The sequence below is a fragment of the Ambystoma mexicanum genome, chromosome 14, assembly GCF_040938575.1.
Source record: "Ambystoma mexicanum isolate Mex_15411 chromosome 14, UKY_AmexF1_1, whole genome shotgun sequence".
Classification (NCBI taxonomy): Eukaryota; Metazoa; Chordata; class Amphibia; order Caudata; family Ambystomatidae; genus Ambystoma; species Ambystoma mexicanum.
Window position 1 is genome coordinate 373379132 of NC_090940.1, and position 20752 is coordinate 373399883.

Consider the following 20752-nt stretch of genomic DNA (forward strand, 5'->3'; position numbering starts at 1 on the left):
ATTAAAATCCCGGCCACCAAAATCCCACCCTTTGCGTGCGCTGTTGCCAACTGTGAAGGATATTGATAAGCGCCCACTCCAGCCCTGTGATCTGCAGGCCCCCCAAGAGGGGGTGGGGGGGGGGTCGTATAAAGTGATCACCAGAAAGTTCCCACCCCCCAAAGGGTAGCCCAGTTATTTCCACTCAGAGCAAGTAGTCTTTGAGTTCAGCAAAATATAAAACTTTAACCCCCACACATAGACCGCCCACCGGACGGCCAGCAATAGGGAGAGAAGATAAGAGAAAGAACAATGCATAGCCGTCCAGATCAAACACAGAAGTAAGCCATGTCTCTTGTAATAGGAACATATCATTTAGCATCATGAATTCAAGTACATCCCTATTCATAAATTAGAGGTGGCCTCTAGTTCCAGGACAGAACCTTGAAAGAAACTTCACTGCTGTAGACCAGATTTCATGGTGGGATCTGGGGGGAGGGTGGGGCAACAAATCATGCCATGTGCCCACCCTTCTCTCCTCCAAACGACAATCGTCAGAACACAGTTTCAGCTCTATCCACAGCCCGAAAATGTCTTAGCACGAACATCAAATTCAGAGGCTACATTTGAAGTCGGGTTAAAAACATAAAAACCCCATGTGTGAAAAGGCCATAGAGTGATTGCAAATAGATTCCACCACCAAGGATGATGAAAAAGCAGTTAAGAGCTCATTTGAAACGCTATTATAAGTGGGCAATTTCAGCCCCTCAATGTCCTTCGAAGTGACGGTAGTGAGGGCTGGGATTTGATGGAGTAGAGTAAGCAACCAGGTGCAATTTAATAAAGGACCATCACCCGTGGAAGATCTTTAAACAATTTCTGTATGTTTCAGCCCTGTGTAGCACTCTGGGTCAGGCAATGATGCAACATGCTGTTCTGCCAGTCCTAGGGGCCTTCACGTAAGCAAGCCAACTGTCACGGTTATAAATTTGTGTGATCATTTGTTGTCCCAGAGCCCTCCGCCAACTTGGGCGCAGAAACCAGTTGTTTATCTGGGACTTCATTTTCAGTTCTCAGAGAGACAACAAGTAAAGTAGGATAAACCGTCCCCTCGTGGTTCCCATCCCAATCTCTAGCCGGATATGAAACACCTTTTCCTCCTCAAAGTATACTCCTCCTCAAAGTATAATTTTGAGCACTTTGCCTTTTCCGCTTCCCTCAGGATTACCACAGCGCCTTTTATTTTCCGAAAAGCATCATTGCTGCAATTGAACATGCGAGATAAAGAAGTGTATTTTGGGACCAAAGGACTCACTTTTCTGTCGAATTTTGTTGACTACCACCTAGCCGGATTTACAACAAAAGGCACAACAGTGCAACAGTCGATGCCCACCTTGTTTCTTATTTGGTGCAAGGTAACCTATACCCTTAGACCAAACGTATTAAGTGGGGCAAAGAGAGGACACCCCCCACCTCACCATCAATATGCCTGCCTCTATAAAAGGCAAGCATCTTAACAGTGACTGTTCCGGTCACGAAACACAGAATTCCATGGACAACCTGTACAACCAGTCTAAAAATAATCACTAGTTTGCAGATTCAACAAAAAGAAATGGGAAGCTTTGCCCAGTTGAAAGCACACATTCAGGGCAAGGCAAGCAAGAGATTTCAACACAAGAAGGAAAACATTTGGGAAGAAATTTGATTGGACCCAAAAAAGATTAAACTCAAACACTGAAGGTCAAATGAAATTGTATGGATTAATGAAAAAGCAAGCAAACTATTGACTATTGTTAACATCTACAAGCAAAAGGTAAAATGGATGAATATCTCCTTGAAATAGATAATGTAAAAAAATAAAAATAAATTGCAAGCCTTCCATTATCTTACAAAGCCGTGTAACTTACCTATCCAGACATGCAAACAGACCAGCCTTTCCTCCTACTGCGCACAGGAATTTGGGAGCACACCGTGGTCGTGTCATTAGCACAGTTTGATGGGAAAGTCTGTGTTCAGGCATAAAATGGTATTTCAGCGCTTCATTTAATAAATGTTTACAAGTATGGTCATCTCGAATAAGATGATTTGCTTCATACAACCTGGTCAAAAACTTGACACTCAGCAAGGGCAATCGGACACAGTGCAACAACTGAGAGAGGTACTTCTGCCGCTCCTGAACATCATACTTGATCCAAGACTCTAGTGCATAAAATACGGTTTCCTCTGTAACAACATTCAAACAGTCATTTGAAACAATTTCATCTAATTCAGCATGTGTAAGCTCAAAGAATTCTTCAGTCTGACATACATCTTCGAAATTCTGACAAATGTACTTGTGGGCAGCGAGGTAAAGGTCATGGCAGCCATAAGTCTCAGCGAAACGGGAAATGCCAACACTATTCCCTGGGTCAAGCTGGCTTTCAAGAAATGCACAGCATTCTTTCAGAACTAGCTTGATCTGAAGCAAATTTGCAGCTGGAAGAAGGGACTCCACTGTATCCTGTGAGATGAAAACCGTTCCGGTATATGCATACTCCACGATGGCCTGAAGGGCGGTCTCATCAATGCACTGAAACTCCACCTCAGAATTCTCCTTTTCCGAAAGGTTCCCAGTAAACATGGCTTTGAAGTATGGGCTGATGCTGGCAAGCACCACTTTGTGAGCATGGATCTTGGCATCACCGACTCTCAGCACAATGTCACACAGCTCGTGATGCTGACGAAGAAGGTTCAGGCCCTGCAGAAGTTGTTCTGAGTGCAAGTGGGTTAAGTTGGCAAGCATGTAGGTACGAGGGGACTGGTCCATCTGCAAAATTGATGAAAATGGTTTTCAAAGTTAAAAATAGTTTGACAAATTATAAAATATTAATGCTGTAAGATCAATTTACAGGTTTGGAAGCAATAAATATTCCAACTCACAATTATTTGGATAGGTACTCTATCTCAAGACAAAAACAAAAGTTAGGAATGGGAAATGAACAATATAGCAGCTATGAAGATTATGAGAATGTCTGTCCAAGTGATTCTCAGATATGGAAGCACACATCTAAACAAAGTTGCAGCTCATTTGCTCAATGAGAGGAAGAAGAGTCTAAATGAGCAAGGTATCTTCAGAACAGACACATAGTACGGTTTAACTGAAATAATATATATACGACAATGCATTACTTACCGTAAAAGCATTTCTGATGGTTGTATCTGCTTAGATTCACATGCTGTGCATAGGTCCGACATCCAGTGGTCACTGCGGAGTATTGCATTTTGTTTTTCGTAGTCGAAAAGGGGACGTCGACAAGGCGTGTGTGTAACACTATCCCTATAGTGACGTGCGTTGTACCCATAATCCCACATACACATAACATTACTCACCGTAATTGTATTTCTGATACGTTTATCTGCTTAGATTCACATGCTATACACAGGCCGACATCTAGTGGAAGCTGCGCAGTATTACAGTTTCCGAAACTCGAAAAGGGATGGTAACAGGGCATACCAGTAATACTATCCCTAGTGTGACATTCACTGTACACATGGCGCTTCACGCGTCGAGGTCCCTCCTAATGTTTTGTTACTGACAAGAGGTTGCATGAAGTGTAGCGCGAGTACAGGGGCAGTAAAGCAAATTATGTATCAGATAATGCCCAAAAAACATCTATGCACCTTCTATGCCAAGGGAAGGAAGGGTGGGCGCATGTAAATCTAAGCAGATACAAGCATCAAAAATATTGTTACGGTGCGTAATGTATCCCATCTGAGGCATCTGGAATCTGCATAGATCACATGCTATGCATAGATTATAGAGCAGTGTTGGAGAAGGTGGTGGCTGTGAGAAGGTACACCGGCAAATAGATGTTTTAGCACCGCTTGTCCCACCTGAGAATCTGCTTTAGATGGAGTGTCAATGCAGTAGTGCTGAGTGAAGGTATGTACTGAGCTCCATGTAGCCGCTTTGCAAATGGCATCCATCAGGACGTTTGCGATAAAAGCCAAAGTAGCTCCTGTAACTCTGGAGTGAGCGCTTGGTGTAAAAGGCAATGTTTTGATTGACAAGAGCAGCAGAGCTGTATGCATCTGACTATCCATATGGAGATTCTGTTTTTGGAACTGTGGTCTCCCTCTCTGCCTGGAGCTACAGAGATAAACAGTTGGTTTGTTTTCCTTAGCGGTCTGGTCTTGTCTACATAGTAGAGGATCGCCCTCCTTCCAACTAATGTATGAAAATATTTCTCAACTGAGCTTGTTGGGTTTTGAAAGAAAGCCAGCAGTTCGATGGCCTGATTGACATGGAACTTGGAAATGAACTTATGTGAAAACCTAGGATGTGTTCTTAATACCAATTTGACTTTGTGGAACACAAAAGAAAGGGTTTTGTACTGACAAAGCTTGCAGTTCCCAGACTCTCCTTATGGAGGGGATAGCCACCAAAAAAGCCATTTTATACGTGAGGTGTTTAAGGCTTGACTTCTGCATAGGTTCAAACAGGGGGTCTCATGGGTTTTGCAAGTACTACATTGAGGTTTCAGCCTGGCGTCGGGTTTCAAAAAGGAGGGTGGAGTCTCTTTACTCCCTCCATGAATGCCTTAATGACCGGGATGTTCCACCTCAACAACTTACTGAGAGGTGGTGTATGTGGATAAAGCCGCTAGGTGAACCTTTATTGAGTTAAATACTAACCCGGAGTCTAAAAAGTGAAGCATGCAATAAAGAATGTGAGATGGAGTATATTCTATTGGGTTTATATGTTTTGACTGGCACCAAATTGTAACTCTTCTCCACTTGTCAAATTAACAGTGTCAGGTCAGAGGGGTGGGAATTGGGGATGGAGGTTGTCGTTTTTGACATAATACTGAAAACTCGATAAAAATGTCTTTAAAAAAAAATAAAATCAGTGTCTGGTGTTTTGTTTACGTGCCTCCTTGAGGATTTCAATACAACTAGATGTCCAAAATCTAAGACTTCAGGAGCCAAGCTGCCAAGCTCAGAGTGAGGTTGAGGGTGTAATGTTGTCCCCCAGTGCTGGGAGAGCAAGTTGAACGGGCACAGGAGTTTGATTGGGTTGCAGAGCGCCAGATTGCGCAGATGTGGACAACAAGGTTGTCTCGCACACATAGGTGCAACACAGCGTAGGCAAATTTCTCTGACCAACTCATCCACAAGGCGTTCCCCTTGGAGTTGGATTGGGGAAACCTGGACGCGACATCTTGGCATTGTTTTCTTTTGTTGCGAACAAGTCTAGTGAGGGGTAGCCCCACTGTGTAAAAATGTGTCCTACGACATTTCTGTTGAGCTGCCACTCATGCTCTTCTGGTAGTGGATCTCTACTTATAGGGTCCGCTAGAGTGTTGAGTTCCCTTGGAACATGTTGGGAAGTTAGGAATATTCCCTGCTCGAGTGTCCATTTCCATATTTTCTGTGCTAGGCTGGACAGATTTGGAGAATGTGTGCCGCCCCCCTCCCTCTTGTTTATAAAGAACATTGCAGTGGTGCTGTCTGTGAGAATTTGTACTGACTGATTTGTCAGATGTGCTTAGAAGGCTTGAAGCACTTTGAGTACTGCCAGAAGTTCCAGCAGGTTTATGTGGTTCTGTGCTGTTATTTGAGTCTACATACCGTGCGCTGTGAAATGAAGGTGATGGACCCCCTCTCCCCCGCAACCAGGTGAGGAATGAGTGTTTTAACGATAGCTTACACTGCTGGGTCATGGAAAGGTTTTCCCCTTCAATAGATTCTCCTTTGTCCACCAGCATAGAACTTTTACTAGTGTTGGCGAAAAAAAACATTAGATCGTTTCATTGACCGCTTGCCTGAGAGCACTGTTTCGCCAACCACTCCACTCCTGCATCGGGTGCATGCGCAATCATGCGTGTGGGACCATGTAAATACATGATGCCATCATTTCGAGCAAGCGCATTGCCCTGCATACAGTTATCCGGCGAATGGCTAGATACTAAAGTATTTGCCGCCGTATGTTTTATACTTTTTCCTTTGATGGAACGACTAGACCTTCTGTTTTTATGACAGCTCCTAAGATCGGTTTGGTCTTGTTAGTACAAGACTTGACTATTTCTCGTTGATGCAGAAACCCAATTGAAAAAGAAGGTCGATCGTTCTTTGGGTATTTTGCTTGCAAATTTGGGGGTGGAGGGGTTCCCCTGTGATCAGCCAGTCGACCAGATAAGGGTTTGACTTGATTGCCCCATAGGGTGTGATTCCCTGACCAAAGCCCCCCACCGCGCCTAGGTAGGGCTGCATGGAGTGGGCACAGAATCAAAAGTTCTAAGTTATGATGAGAGTTGCACCTCAGAAGTTCTGCCTAGCACTTTGACAGTTCCGAGTGTTTGCACCCCTTGACATAATAGACAACAACACAGCCAGAAAATGTTGTGTAGTTCGTTTTGACTCGGAGACCTCATTATGAAGCATTACTCAAAAATATTAAGCTGACACTTGAAGGTAGCAAGGTCAATATATTTAATATCACTTCGGTCTTCTACCAGTTCTAATTATCATTAAACCTGCTATGGTAACAGCTACTATAACATAACAGATTGTTATATATATATATATATATATATATATATATATATATATATATATTTGCAAAGCCTGCCAATTTGCCCTTAACAAAACCAGTTATACACATCCGATACTGGGACATGATGTTGAAATTAAAACTAAAATCACATGTAACACCGAATTTGTGGTATATGTTTTAGTATGCTCATGCAATCTTTGGTATGTAGGCAGCACCATTGGCAAGCTGAAATTAAGGATCTTGCAGCATATGCGTGCCATAAAGAACGTAGATGCCTCATACCCCATGGCAGTACATTTTAGAGATCAACATCAAAGCAAGCTGGACAGCTTCAGATTTTTTTGGTGTGTACCACATTAAACTCAATCCACGTGGTGGTAACCGGGAGCTTGCACTGCGACAGATGGAAACACGCTGTATCTTAGACTTTCAAACCAAAAAACCAGGAGGACACAACCTGGATGAAGAACTGTATACTTTCCTTGGGACATAGTGCACCATTTCCATTTGAACTCTGACAAAGTTTTTTGTAGCTCACCACTAATGGCAATCTCTTGCTTAATATTTTTGATACCGGAGCTCATTTTAACATTTTCTAATATTTTGTAAATTGTATAAACTTTTTTGTATGTGTATTGATCTTTTTAGTGAAAATTGCACAGCTTTTTTTATCCCTTTTCTCTCTATACTTCCCCCTTCATTTAAAATTCGGCATGTATTTCCCCAAATTCTGGTTTTATTATAACCTATATTGCACACTGATTTACAGTGGCAATGGATGCTTACAGCACTATGCACTTTATTGAGAATATCTTCTGCTTGTACAATTAATGAGTTTATCGACAACCAAGCTATTGCCCGTATATGAGGAATAATGATGACACTATGCACTTTATAAACAACTTTTTGGTTTTATTTAGAACCAATGTTTACAGCACTATGCACTTTTAATCATCATGTTTCCTCTCTGTTTTCTTATATCTACGGGACAATATGCTTAAAGAAAAGGAGATCTTTACTTGAATTTCAAACAGCAGCTCATTCATTTTATCGCTCATCAAGATGGGGAAATCCAGTTGGTTTGCTAGCAAACGTGTTAATAAGGTATATTGATACCGAGTACGTAGTGTTTCTTGCGTTGACCACTAGTGTCACAATATTTCTGTTAACACCATTAACAAAAACTGCCGGCTTACCAAAAAAACGTGTTATCTGGTACTTGCATCAAATATAACGAGAATGGCTTGAAATACATTTCAAAATGGCCGCCTGCAGTCACATAGGAGAGAATCTACAGGGATTGGGGAAAAGTCGAAAGAGAGAAGGGACTATCTGTATTGGGTAAAACCATAGCGTTTGAAACTTTCCTCTCTAATTGTATTTAAATGCTGTGCAAATCACTCATTGTATATGTGATCAAGCACCGGGATGGTTGCGAAACGTGTCAGCTCTGTTATGCCCTAAATAAAACTGGATATGGCATAAGTAACTTTGTTGGCGAATGGTGGTTTTTACTTTGAAGATTTTGACGCCCCAACAGCTTATTGCATAAGCTAAAAGCATAATTCACATGTAACAAAGATCAAGTACAATTTATAATTTCAAGAAACCACCTTGAGCAACATAGGGTGTATGTTAGGGTGGTCTATACTAAGCTATGTTATAATCAGGAGTGTAGTGACATAATAAAACACACCTTCAGTCCCATTCATGCGAACAATTCAACCTTCACATCCAAACTCACGCTCGTCATGCCTTGCAGGGCTGCATTCGAAGTTACCACTGCTGCCTAACGATGGGGCCTGCTGCTCCGGCATCTGCGATGGAAGGCTCTTCCCCAACCCCCCACAATCTCATGCTCTGCTGCTTGCTGTGTATGTGGCCTTAGTCTGTTGTGCTTTTTATATTGAGTGTGATTTAATCTGCATAAACTATGTGCGTCATTTCCTCGGCCTGGAAAGAAAGTCTAGAGTCTAAACATGCTTTGGTTCGCGTTGCTTATATGATGTATCTATGTATACAATTAAGCCAGTGGTCTTCAAACTTTTTTGGCCTGGGCCCCCCTGAGCAAAGTTTGGCCAGGCGGGGCCCCCCCAAAAATGTCAAATGGACAGTATGTACAAATCGCAATGAAATATTGCGCGCCGTCACTGCACCCTACTCCCAGCATAGTCCCTGGGCTCCCCCAAATGCTCCCATCACGTTTGCTGGGCTCCCTCATCCCACTCCTACCAAGTCCCTGGGCTCTTCCCACCCTGCTACCACCACTATCCCAGTGCTCCCGCCTATCCTGCTCCCAGCACAGTCCCTGAGCTCCCGCCCCCACATTCCCAACACAGTGCGAGGGCCAGTGGGATCTGTTTTTTTTTTTTTTTTTAAGTGGAGCGGCATAAATATTTCCCATACAAATGCCATAGCGACCGAGCGCAGCGAGGGAGTCCGAACCAATCAAGGGAGGTTCGGGGGGTTTCCCCTCCGTGAATTGTTTTAAAATAATGGGTTAAAATGTTGCATTTTAGAGCATAGTTTAAAAGAAATGGGTAAAAAGCCAAATGGTTTGCAATTGGCGCTTGGGGGCCAAGGGGGAAAGCATGGTATTTTTGACTGGACATCTATGATAGATATCCAGTAAAATAAATACCATCCCTGTCCCCTGGGCTCCACAGCGCCTCAGAAGGAGAGCTGATTTTGGCAGGTGGGCAGGGGGATTGAGCAACAAAGGCCTTTTTAAAATGCCTTTGTTGTACAACCCTCCTTCCCCACTCTACCCCCAATCCCCAAAATCAGCTCTTCGGACCAAAACAAACACACAGGGCCTTATTCCGTGGTTGGTGCTAGTCATGGCGCTATTACCGCCATGACTAGCACCAATGCCGGTACCGCCACCGACTTGGTGGTATGGGATTTACCGGTCTATTCCGACCTTTGCGGGACCGGTAAGTCCCCATTTGAAAAGCCATTCCCCATTCCCATTTCAGCCCCCATAGGGCTCAATGGGGAAGGCGCTAATAACGGTACCGTAAATTACGATACCGTTATTAGCTCTGAAGTCCCTTTGCGGGGCTGCAAAGGGACCCCGGAATAGGGCGCAAAGGGATTACTGGCCCTGGTGCCAGTAATCCCTTTGTGCCCACCTCGGAATGAGGCCCACACAGTTTAGCCAGCCCAGGAGCACTCCCTCAGCTGGAAAAAGCAGCCGAGGGAGTGCTCAATGTTTCACTGGGCTGGCTCCTCGGATCCTCCATAATGGATGAGGGGGCCACTGGGAGGATACCCCTCGGCCATTATGAATGAGCTGCTAGGCTCAGACTGGCCTATAGGGCAATAGGACAATGCTCGTACTAAAAATGCAAAGTGCTAGTGTAGTCCAATCAAAACGGCCCACTTTTTTGGCTAATGTGGGCCAGTTTGAGTTACTTCACTATGCAGCTATTAGTTTTGACCATTGTTGCTGAATAAATATTCTTTAAATATCACCATTTGCTTAAATTTTGACACAAAACACCCCCTTGGGTACTATTCAAATGGTCTGTGACTAAAGAAATGAATATCCATTTGCAACTGCAGGCCACTTTTTCATTGGTGTCTGAGTCAGTTTTATGGTCCAGTCCGACCATGTGAACCGCCCATGGCCATCTCCTCCAACCTCAAAAAAAAATAAAATGATTTATTTATATATTTTTTTTACATTTCATGCTGCTGGGCTCTCGCGCCCCCCCCTGGGATGGATGCGGCCACGCCCACCTGGGAGGGCACGCCCCACAGTTCAGTTTGAAGACCTCTGAATTAAGCTATTGGCCCTTAGTTTGTTCCCATTAGAATAAATGGGCTTCCACTTGGCGAACAAGCAAAGCGTGGTGTTCTCTACTAGCCTACTTTAAAACCCGTTATATTGAAGGCATTTCTGAAGAGGTTAAGCGCGACCATTGCTTTTGGACACTTTAACCACATGTGTGTATTCTGGTATCATGCTTCCTGTCCATGGCTGCTCATCAGCGCAGAAGCATCTCTTGACTGTGCTACAAGCTCATCTAAAACAGGAAGTTGGCACTTGTGGTTGGCTTAAGTGCAACCGTGTACTTCTATTTTGGCATGGTGTTCCCTGGCTTTGACCTGCCAGGTGCGAAACCTAGCAGTTGTACACAAGAAGCTGCTATTCTGTGGTTAGAAAGAGGACATTATCATATTGTGTTAATCGCATTTGCTTAGAGCCAAGAAACAGATTATGCATTTGTTCCTTGCCGTCCACGCTTTAGTTTGTGTTCAATGAAGCCTATGTTATGTAGAGATTGTGTCGATGCCTGTTCTTTGAAAGCAGCTCCTGTATTAGAAGTGAACATGTGCTGACTGCTCTCCAGACAATTGTAGTCTCTTGCTTAAATTAGCCTGGTCTGAGCCAACTCGTCTTAATACGACCATTAATCAATCAATGACAAGTTCACTGGGATCAACTCCCTGCATAGGTGTGCCACCACCGCCAGTACCTTGGTGAATACTCTTGGAGCGGAGGCTATGCCAAAGGGTAGCCCCTTGAATTGGTAGTGCTGGGAACATTGAAATATGAAAATAAGCATCTTGCATATCCAAGGTTGCCATGTAGTCCCCCAGCTTCAGCGATGGGATTACTTCTTGTTGCATTGTCATGCAGAGTTTTTGTGGCTTGACCCAAGTGTTTGCAGGGCGCAGATCTAATACAGGGCGCATTGTGAGATTTTTTTGGGCACAAGGAAGTACACTGAATAGATACCCTGGTTTACCTGGTTCGCCAGGACGATTTTGACGGCGTCCTTTAATAGCAGCGCTGCCACCTCTGCCGTACGATGCGTATTTTCACCTATGGAGGTGTTTCTTTGTCTCAGGGATGGTAGGCAGGTCGCTGAGCAGTTCTATACAATAACCGCCCGCCGCGGTTGAAAGCACCACTTGGCTGAGGCGATTCCCTCCCATACGTGGGTAAAGTGTGTTATGCTTCGTCCTACTGGATTGGCATGGGAGGCATTATGTAGCAGGTGGTCATTGTTTTAGGGGTGTGGATCCGCCTCTGGAAGAGGAGGATCTTCCCCTGCCGTAAGATCTTCTCTGGCCTCTCTGGAAACCTTGCAAGGACTGGTCCTGTGGTGAGACCTAGGACGAGCTCGGACCCTGGTTGTACCCAGAACCTCTTGGTGAATTTTGCCCCCTAAAGTGACGAAAATTATAGCTCCCACTCGGACCAGAGGGTTCATTGGTAAGCTTGCCCAGCGACTTTAAAGGGATGGTTCGCCCAAAACATTTTATTTCAAAAATAGATGGGCAATATTAAAAAAAAAAAAAAATAATCGATTGGCAATTCCTCCCCCCCCCCCCCCCAGTCCCTATGTAAAATTTTGACCAAATCAAGCTCAAAGAAAGCACATGAGGGCATCCATTTCGCCGCTGTGCTCGCTTTGGGTTTTGCGGCACCAATGAAGGAAAAGCCAGCCAGCTGTAGTAAACAAAAGCTACCACTGGGTGGCTTTTCCTTCATTGGTGCTGTACGCGGAGGACGGGGACCGGAGACTACAGGCAGAAAAGCTGCAGCTGCATCTTCGGAAGTGCAATTTTTTAAAATAAAAATAAACACTAGCTGCGTTTTTTTTTCTAAGTTTTCCGGGCTGGAGGAGCCCGGAAAACTTAGAAATGAAACCGCAGCTTTAAAAACTTATTTACGTTTGCGGTAGCTTTTGAAGCGACCGCAAACATAAATACAACATTATTGTGTTTGAAAACGCTGCAGTTTTTCTTTCTAAGTTTCTCAGGCTCCTCCGGCTCAGAGGAGCCTGAGAAACTCAGAAATAAAAACCACAGCGTCTTCAAACACAACCCCATTGTGTTTCTGCCTGCCGTGGCTATCACTTTGGGTCTCCGGTGCTCCCCCAAGACAGCACCGGAGACCCAAAGTGAAAGCCAAGGCAGGCAGAAACACAACACGGTTGGGTTTACATGCCGCGGTGTTTCTGCCTACAGCTGATTTCCCATTTGGGGCTCTCTGGCTCCCCGTGGGGAGCCCGAGAGGCCCAAATGGGAAAGCAGATTTAGGCAGAAACACAACGCGGTTGTGTTTGAAAACGCTGCGGTTTTTCTTTCTAAGTTTCTCAGGCTCCTCTGAGAAACCGCAGAGTTTTCAAACACAATAACGTTGTATTTATGTTTGCGGTCGCTTCAAAAGCTACCGCAAACATAAATACAACGTTCTTAAAGCTGCGGTTTTATTTCTAAGTTTTTCGGGCTCCTCCAGCCTGGAAAACAAACCACAGCTAGTGCTTATTTTTAAAAAATAAATAAATAGCACTTACCAAGATGCAGCTGCAGCTTTTCTGCCTGTAGTCTCCGGTCCGCGTCCTCCGAGTCCCGGCACCAATGAAGGAAAAGCCACCCAGTGGTTGCTTTTGCTTACTACAGCTGGCTGGCTTTTCCTTCATTAGTGCCGCAAAAGCAAAAGCCGGCACAGGCGGGCATCCATTTCACAAAATGGATGCGCCCATGTGCTTGCTTTTGCAAATTTTGAGCTTGAATTGCTCCAAATTTTACATAGGGACTTGAAAGAAAAAAAAAAAAGCCACTTTTTTTTTAATATTGCCTATCTATTTTTGAAATAAAACATTTTGGGCGAACCATCCCTTTAAGCGGTTGTATTCTTCCTTGGCACTTTTGAGGGAGTCTTCTACTGACTTGCCGAACAAGACATTAGGTTCTATCGGCATGTTGAGAAGAGTCGCCTGTGTCTCGAGTTTAAAGCCCGACTGGCATAGCCATGCGTGGAGTTTGAAAATCGTGCCTTCAGCAATTATCCTGCCCGCATTATCAACTACATCTAGATTATGTTTTAGAATGCAGTTAGCAACAGCCTTCCCTTGTGACGCGGCGAGAGAGAGAGTTGGGATCTAAGGGGCTCTGGGACTGATGCCAATAATTTGGCTACCTCGTCCCATTTGTGGCAGTTATAGCTGGCCAGCAAGGTGGTATTATTGGCAATCCAGCTGCCGAAAGTATTTATCTTTTTACTTTCTTTATCGTGTGGGGGGGGGCGTGCCTCTGAGAAGGCTAGGAGGTGTTCCCGCCGCTCTTTCCCATGGTGGTAACAACCAATGAGTCTGGCTTTAACAGTTTAACAGACCCCTGATATAGAGTGGGTCTAAGGGAGCTGGACGGAAGACCTTTTCAATCCGTGGGTTTACATCCTGTGTTCCGTTTGAGGTTACCAAAGAGGGTTGTATTCGCCTCTGTACAGACTGGAGGATAGGGATACATTGTTTAGCAGATTTTTTGTCTCCCAAGATGTTCGACAAAATCTTTGTCTATCTGGGTCTCCTGTGGTTCTATTTGGAATGTTCAGCTACATTTAAGGGCATATTATTATACTGGATCTGGTTGTCGACCGGTGAGCCTGCCACTGGTAGGTCTGTATGATCCAGCGACTGTATGACAGACGTCATCGTCTGCGTCCTCAAACTGGTCTACATCCCCTCGGTTCTCAGTGTCAGAGTATGCTCCAGTGTCTGGGAAAAGGAGTGGAATCAAAGTATGAAAGTTGCTCTGGGTCCTGCTGAGGAGTCGCTGCTTGCAATTTGTCAGTACAAGCCATTTTGGCTGGTGTTTGGGTAAGTGCAGCCCCGCCAGCTGGCGGTGTGCTTTGGAGATTCTGTAGAACCTTGGGTTGGCCGTCAAAGAAATTGGCCAATGGGGACATGTGTCTCATGACCCCATCTATTGCCTCTGCAGACCACTGGGAAGAATTTAGGACAAAAGGCGATGGGACAACAGCTGGAGTAGGAGCGGGAGCAGCCTCAGGTGCAGTGTCTTTCTTGTACCTCATAGCCCCTGAAATTGTTCCCTCTCCCTGGGTCATAGTCCCCTTTTGGCTAGATGACTTGTGGACTATATTTGAGGCATTTCGAAGTCCGATCCTTAAGTAGCGTGTCCAGGACATGCTTTTTGATGAGTTCAGACATTTTTTTTTGGGGATTTCGCAGGGGTCCTTGACGGGTCTTTCAAAGTTCGGTCCTCAGCGTGCATGGATTTGGTAGTTTGACACGGCGTCAGAACTGGATTTTTCATTTCGATTTTCTGGGCTCGTTGTTAGACAAGCGCAATTGCCCAGAGGACAGGTGGACCTCTCCCTTGATGTGTTGTGTGGCCTTCGGTCGTCGTTGGAAGTCAACTTGTGGCATTGGGTCAGGTGTTTAGTGTGGGAGTGTTTGCCTGTGCTAGTGCCGCTGGGTGTCCCCGTAACAGAGCCACCGACCTGCCTGATGGGGTCGGGAGCTTGCACGCAGGCATCAGAGCCCATTCGCCGTCGTCATCACTACAGTCACTGGAGGCACCCTCAACCTTGATGGCTGCCTCGGCCTCATGCGCTTTGATGGGCCCAGTGCTTTGTTTTACAGTCCTTTATAGTCTTGGGCTTGAAGAGCTTGCATGATTTGCAGTGGCCCTTGTTATGGTCCATTGGAAGACAAAGATTGCACACAAGTCTTTCCAGGAAAATGTTCTATTGCAAGTTGGACAAAATTTAAATGGGGAAGGCAGCTTGGCGAATAAAGTGGGAAGAATTGCCAAATATGCATTCTCTTAGGGAGCTAAGAAATGAAACACCCCCCACTCTCCCTACTGTAAGGGCAGAGGCCCGGGGCAGCCTTCCAAGGCCGTCTTGAAAGTTTGTGGCGGCCCGCAAAGAGTTTAAAATAAATTGCAAAAATACTGCCCAACATGAGATTTGGCTCCAACTCTCATCAGCTCCTCAGGATTGCAAAATTTTGTCGGAAATGTCTAGGTGATCGCTCCTTCTCTGTGTTGGCACCCAGTTTGTGGAATGCCCTGCCTGTTGATTTAAGAACTTGTCAGACTATTCTTTTTTTTCCAGAGAGTCTTGAAGACTCATCTGTTCAATCGTTTTCTCCCTTCTTGCTAATCCACTGGAACTTAGTACTCTGAGTCTGCCGCACCTGCTCCTTTCTAGCGCCTAGACGCTCTTTTTTGGGCCTTAGGTGCGCTTTATAAATTTTAAATATAAATAAGGAACACAACAAGCTTAAGACCACAAGTAACATTTCTTACAAGCGATTTATCCAACGCCGAGTTTGAGTTTTTAACACCCATCGTTTCCTTTGCTCCAGACCCACACATACAAGAAGTTCTCATCTGGGTCCTCTTCCTGGTACACACTCAAGGTTACACAATCTACCTACAAAACCTCTCAACACTGTGGTTTCGGACAAAGCAAAGGTAGAGGTAGGAGTACAGACTGCAGAAGCTCCCATAACCCTGCCAACAAGTGACTTTTTCCATCAAGGTTCCCTCACATGTATCTAAATAGTAGGAGTTCAAATTTCATCATTCACCCACACATGGGAGGAGAGAACCTCAGACTAGTGGGTACAGTCTACCATCACAGGCGGATATTCCATCAAATTTCTACTAAAACCCTGTTACTATCTGCCAAAGGACAGAAGGATGATGCAAGAACATTAGCTCATCCTGCAAGCAGAAGTAGAGACATTACTATAGAAAAGAGCCACAGAACTTGTCCCCTTTCTAGAGGTAAGTGAGGGCATGTATTCAGTGTACTTCCATGTATCCAAAAAGAAACAACCATCCGCCCTGTACTAGATCTGCCTCCTGCAAACAAGTATGTCAAGCCACAAAAATTCAGGACGACTACCATGGCTCTATGGGATCACTACGTCGCCCATAATGTCGACATTTTTGTATGAAACCCTACCCACCCTGTAGAAGGTAATCCCTATTCTCAAAAAGGGGGACTACATGGCAACAATGGACATGAACAATGCTTTTATTTCAACGTTGCCAGCGTACATAAAGTTCCTAGTGGTAAACACTAATTATCAATTCAAACTACTACCAATCGGTATAGCCTCAGCACCAACAAACAGTCTTTAACAAGGTTCTAGCAGTGGTGGTGGCCCACCTTCGCAGAACAACATTTCCAGTGTATCGTTATCTAGATGGTTGGCTAATGATAGGAGACACACCTCAAGCGTGTCTTAGAACAGACAAGAAACCATCAACCTACTGTTTCAGCTAGGGTTCTCCATCAATGAAAAAAAAATCAAGTTCTGGGAGCTTTAATTCAGATAGAAAACGGTCTGATCTTCACCTCCAACGAAATGGTCCAAAAGATGCTACTCCATATTCCACTATTTATAGCCAGCCGCCAGATAACTGTACCCAGGGCCATGCGCCTGCTCGGAGTGATGGCTTGCTGCATCTACCTAGTGCCTCACGCCTGACTGCACATGTGTCAGATCAAAGAGTGGCTCGCAAGACAGTGTTCCCAGGCAAAAGGTCAGTGGAATTATCTAGTGGCTGCCTCGCAATCTCTAGTTCTGTCTCTGCAGTGGTGGTCAAGGGAGAACCTTCTCAAAGGGAAGTCATTGATTCATCATAGCAGCAATAGAGGCCACTCTGACCACAGACGCTCCCCCCATCAGGGTGGGGAGCACATTATCTCCATCATATAGCACACAGCGTGTGGGCTCAGACCCTAGCGAACAAGCACATCAAATCGTTAGAGTTTCTGGTAGTGTTCAAAGCTCTAAAAGACTTTCAAGACCAATTACAAGGGAAAAAAGTTCCAGTTATTAAAGACAGAACTACAGCCATGTTTTATATAAACAAACAGGGCGGGACACACTCGCCAGGTCTGTCCAGACTAGCCCAAAACATATGATATTGTGCACCGAAACACAACATGTTGCTCCTAGCCCAACAAGTTCCATGGCAACGCAATCATCTAGCAGATGTCCTCAGCAGAAACGTGCAACTTCCTGTAGAGCACAAATGGCAGTTTCATGCCAACATGTTACACAACGTCTTTACGGAATGGGGTCATCCACATATCAATCTATTTGCAACATTGGAGAACGGGCTATGCCCAGACTTCACCTCCAGGTATGCCTAGACAAGATCCAAGGGATGAATTGGTCAGGGAGACTACGGTGTATATCACACAGCATTAATCCCATCATTAATCCCATCAACTATACTCCTCAAATGTTCTATACCTACTTTACCTTCTATATTCAGTGCTCATCTTTCATTTGCTAAGAGTACATATAGCTGCTCTTTCTGCTTACACCACCTCTCAAAATTTCATGATGGAAACTGTCATTAAAGCCTTTATGCAAGGAGCCAAAAGATTATACCCTCATATTTCAAATCCAACCCCTGAATGGGACTTGAATGCAGTCCTTACTTAACTTCTATGCCTTCCTTTTGAGCCAATGCCTAAAGCCTGTCTTAAGTGCCTGACTTATAAGACAGCTCTTCGCGTGGCCCTTACTTCTAGAAGGAGGGTGATAGAACTGCAGCACTCTCGGTTCAAGATTCATGCGTCACCATTCACAAGGACAAAGAGGTTTTACACATACATCCACACTCCTCTCCTAAGTTAGTCTCCAGGTTCCATGTCAGTCAGTCTATAGAACTCCAAGCTTTTTTCCCCCCAAAGCACTTCAAATTTAGCGGAGAGAAGCCGCCACACGCAAGGAAGCCGTTTAACAACGTACCCCATGGCAGCCTTGCCTAGGCAGACTTCAGCTAATGTCCAGAGGCAAAGGGCAGCTCCCTATGTAACAGCTCCACTGTTTGCCAGTGTTCGCCTTAGACGCCCGACGCAGACAACCTACAATGACTGAGGGCGGGGAGTACAGCCATTACTGTACTGCAGTAAAACCCCACCGCTCTTATTAAGTAAAATGTCATACCTACATCTAGCCTATTTGTGTAACTGGTTCTCAAAAAGTTGAATCTGGGTGGTTTTCTTTGCAGTCTACAAGAAGGTCTGTTAATTGTGTTGGGAGTGGTCTGTGTAATGCACTTGGCTGTATTCTGTAAATGGGAAATTAACTTGGGACGGATTTTGGGGGTAGGAAATGTGTTGCACTTTTCCATTAGTCTGTACACTAATGCAGATGTTAAGGATGATGTCCTTTCACTCTGAAGATCATAGTAAGAACCGGAACAATGCGCCTGAAGCCCTCTAATGACAGCCTGTTTATTGCACCAAGAAAATGCATTAGGACTGCCCCTGCTGCGCTTAAAGATCAGTCAGGACAGCTTGCCACTGCTCCAGGTTCTGGACCTGACAGTTTCTTTAAATTAGCCAGTTTACATGCTTACAACACATAAGGACAGCCATGGGGTTGTACCTAGATATGCGGGTAGCCTGGCATGGCAACTAGAAGAAAGCACATGCAGGTTTACATATGTGGTAAACTTAGAGCATTTACGCCTAAAGTTTAGCCCGCCCATGACGCTCGAATATATATGCTAGTAACCCTCCATTGCACATTTAACTGCTTAGGTTAGCCAATTGTTAGGCAGAATTATATGCAGTACCCTTTGGGAACACCACACACAATTCAGACTACAAGTAACAGTACAAATTCACATTTGGTACAAGCCTGTACTATACAGTAAATTGGTAGCGATGGCTGAGCAGCCAGACTTATCTCAAGAGCAAGTGAGCAGTATCAAATAGTTACACAAAGGACAGCAATTACTATGATTCAAGCAAACACTAACTCAAGGTTTCCAAGTAAAAGAATATACTTTTACTCTTTAGTTATTTAACATTTCACTATCATAAAGCAGTTTAAAAATCCAACGTAATACACCACAACACTCCCAATAAGTTCCAGACAAGTTAAACTCACAAAATGAAGTGGGAGCAAAATGGCACTCCAGAAATTCAAAAGGGAGGGAAAGAAAGTTAGGCAGAAATTGAACCACACCAACAAGTACGTACTCAGGGCAACTGAGCAAGAGGAACTGCAGTGATAGAATCAGGTGGAAAAGGTTTAAGGCCAAAGTCACTAGGTCAAAAGTCTTTTGCTCAAGATCACGCGGTTCAGGGTAGTTCGCGGTAAAAGTTCTGGCCACGGGTTCCGGGCGAGGTTGGTTGGCAGAAAAGTTAGTTCAAAGAGAAGAGAAGGACAAGCCCTCGGATTGGAGAAAGATTTCACACACTTTCCCCCCGGCTGAATGAAACGAACAACCGGATTTGCACAGTACCTTAAAACGGAGAGGAAGCTGTAGCTTAGGCGGAAGTTCCTGGTAGTTCCAGCAGGCTCGCGGTTCCTGAACCTACTTCGTGTCAGTCCGACAGTCGCAAGACTGGAGGGTCCTGCGCCACCCAGGGAGAAACCAGCAGCAGAGCAAAGCAACGAATAAAAGGTGCGCTCCTTAGAACCCAAGCAGGGTCCGACCTTCCTGGCTATCCGGCCCACTGTAGCGCTGTACAGCGAATTCGACCAGAGGAGGGGTCCTGGTTTGAAGTTTGGGCGAACTAGTTGGTCCCGCCAGCTCAAGGGAAGAAGATTCCTGGAGGATCTTCTCTATCGTTGGGAGTTCCAGGATTAGGACCTGCAGCAGGGCTTCACCGGCGGTTCAGTCGTGGTAGGGGTCCTCTTCCATCAGCTCCTCGTCGGTTCTTTCGTTCCAGTGGCAACTCTGCCTTTCCAGTCCCAGAGACCTGATTTTTATGCAGTTTTCCCACATTCACACAGCCTGGCTGTCAATCACACAGCAGGGTGGCTGTCCTGGCAAGGACAGTCACCCAGCCAAACAAACAGGAGTGCAACTTGGGTTACCAACGGAACCCATGGCAGGGGTCCCAAGACGCCTCCCTCACATCCTGCCTACCCAGACTTTCAGGTGCCTTAAGGAGGGCTTCTGTGCAGAAGCCCGCAAAAAGACGGCTAACAAAGGGCCCAAACCTGGTTTGGCACACAGAGTAAAACACAAGAAAGACTTTTACAAAAAGAAATGGCGAATAAACCAAGCCAAAGCCGAAATAAAATATATTTGGTCAAGCAGGTTTATTTTCGAGGCTACTAAAATAGCCTAAAACAATACCATGGTTATTAAAGATAACAGCAGTAGAAAAAATAGGGTAGTTACCACTGCCACCAGCCAAGTCTTGATGAAAAGTGAGCGAAACAGTGCTCCAAGAGAAACAGACAAAAAGGGATGAGAATTAACCATTTCTAATACCCCATGTAAAGTTAATGGCAACTTTACATATTTCTGGGAGACAGTAGTCAGTCCCAGAAAAATGGAGTCAGTGGGAAGTCTAAAAGACAAACCTGTGTCACTGCACTGAGGGTGTTGTGTAACACACATAAAAATGATGCTCATGGAGTAGGTGAGGCTCCAGAGCCCAGGATCTCACAAAATGGTAAAAACACACACAGGAAA

At 44.9% G+C, this 20752-nt stretch overlaps 1 protein-coding gene across 2 annotated transcripts in view; it reads right to left on the reverse strand.

The window, feature by feature from the left end:
* KLHL28 (kelch like family member 28) overlaps positions 1-20752 on the reverse strand; it is a 403361-nt gene that overhangs the window by 323055 nt on the left and 59554 nt on the right. For both annotated transcript variants that reach the window (XM_069637488.1, XM_069637489.1), the window contains exon 2: positions 1887-2785. In XM_069637488.1, the coding sequence (XP_069493589.1) occupies positions 1887-2785 (899 nt within the window). The remainder of the gene's footprint in view (positions 1-1886; positions 2786-20752) is intronic.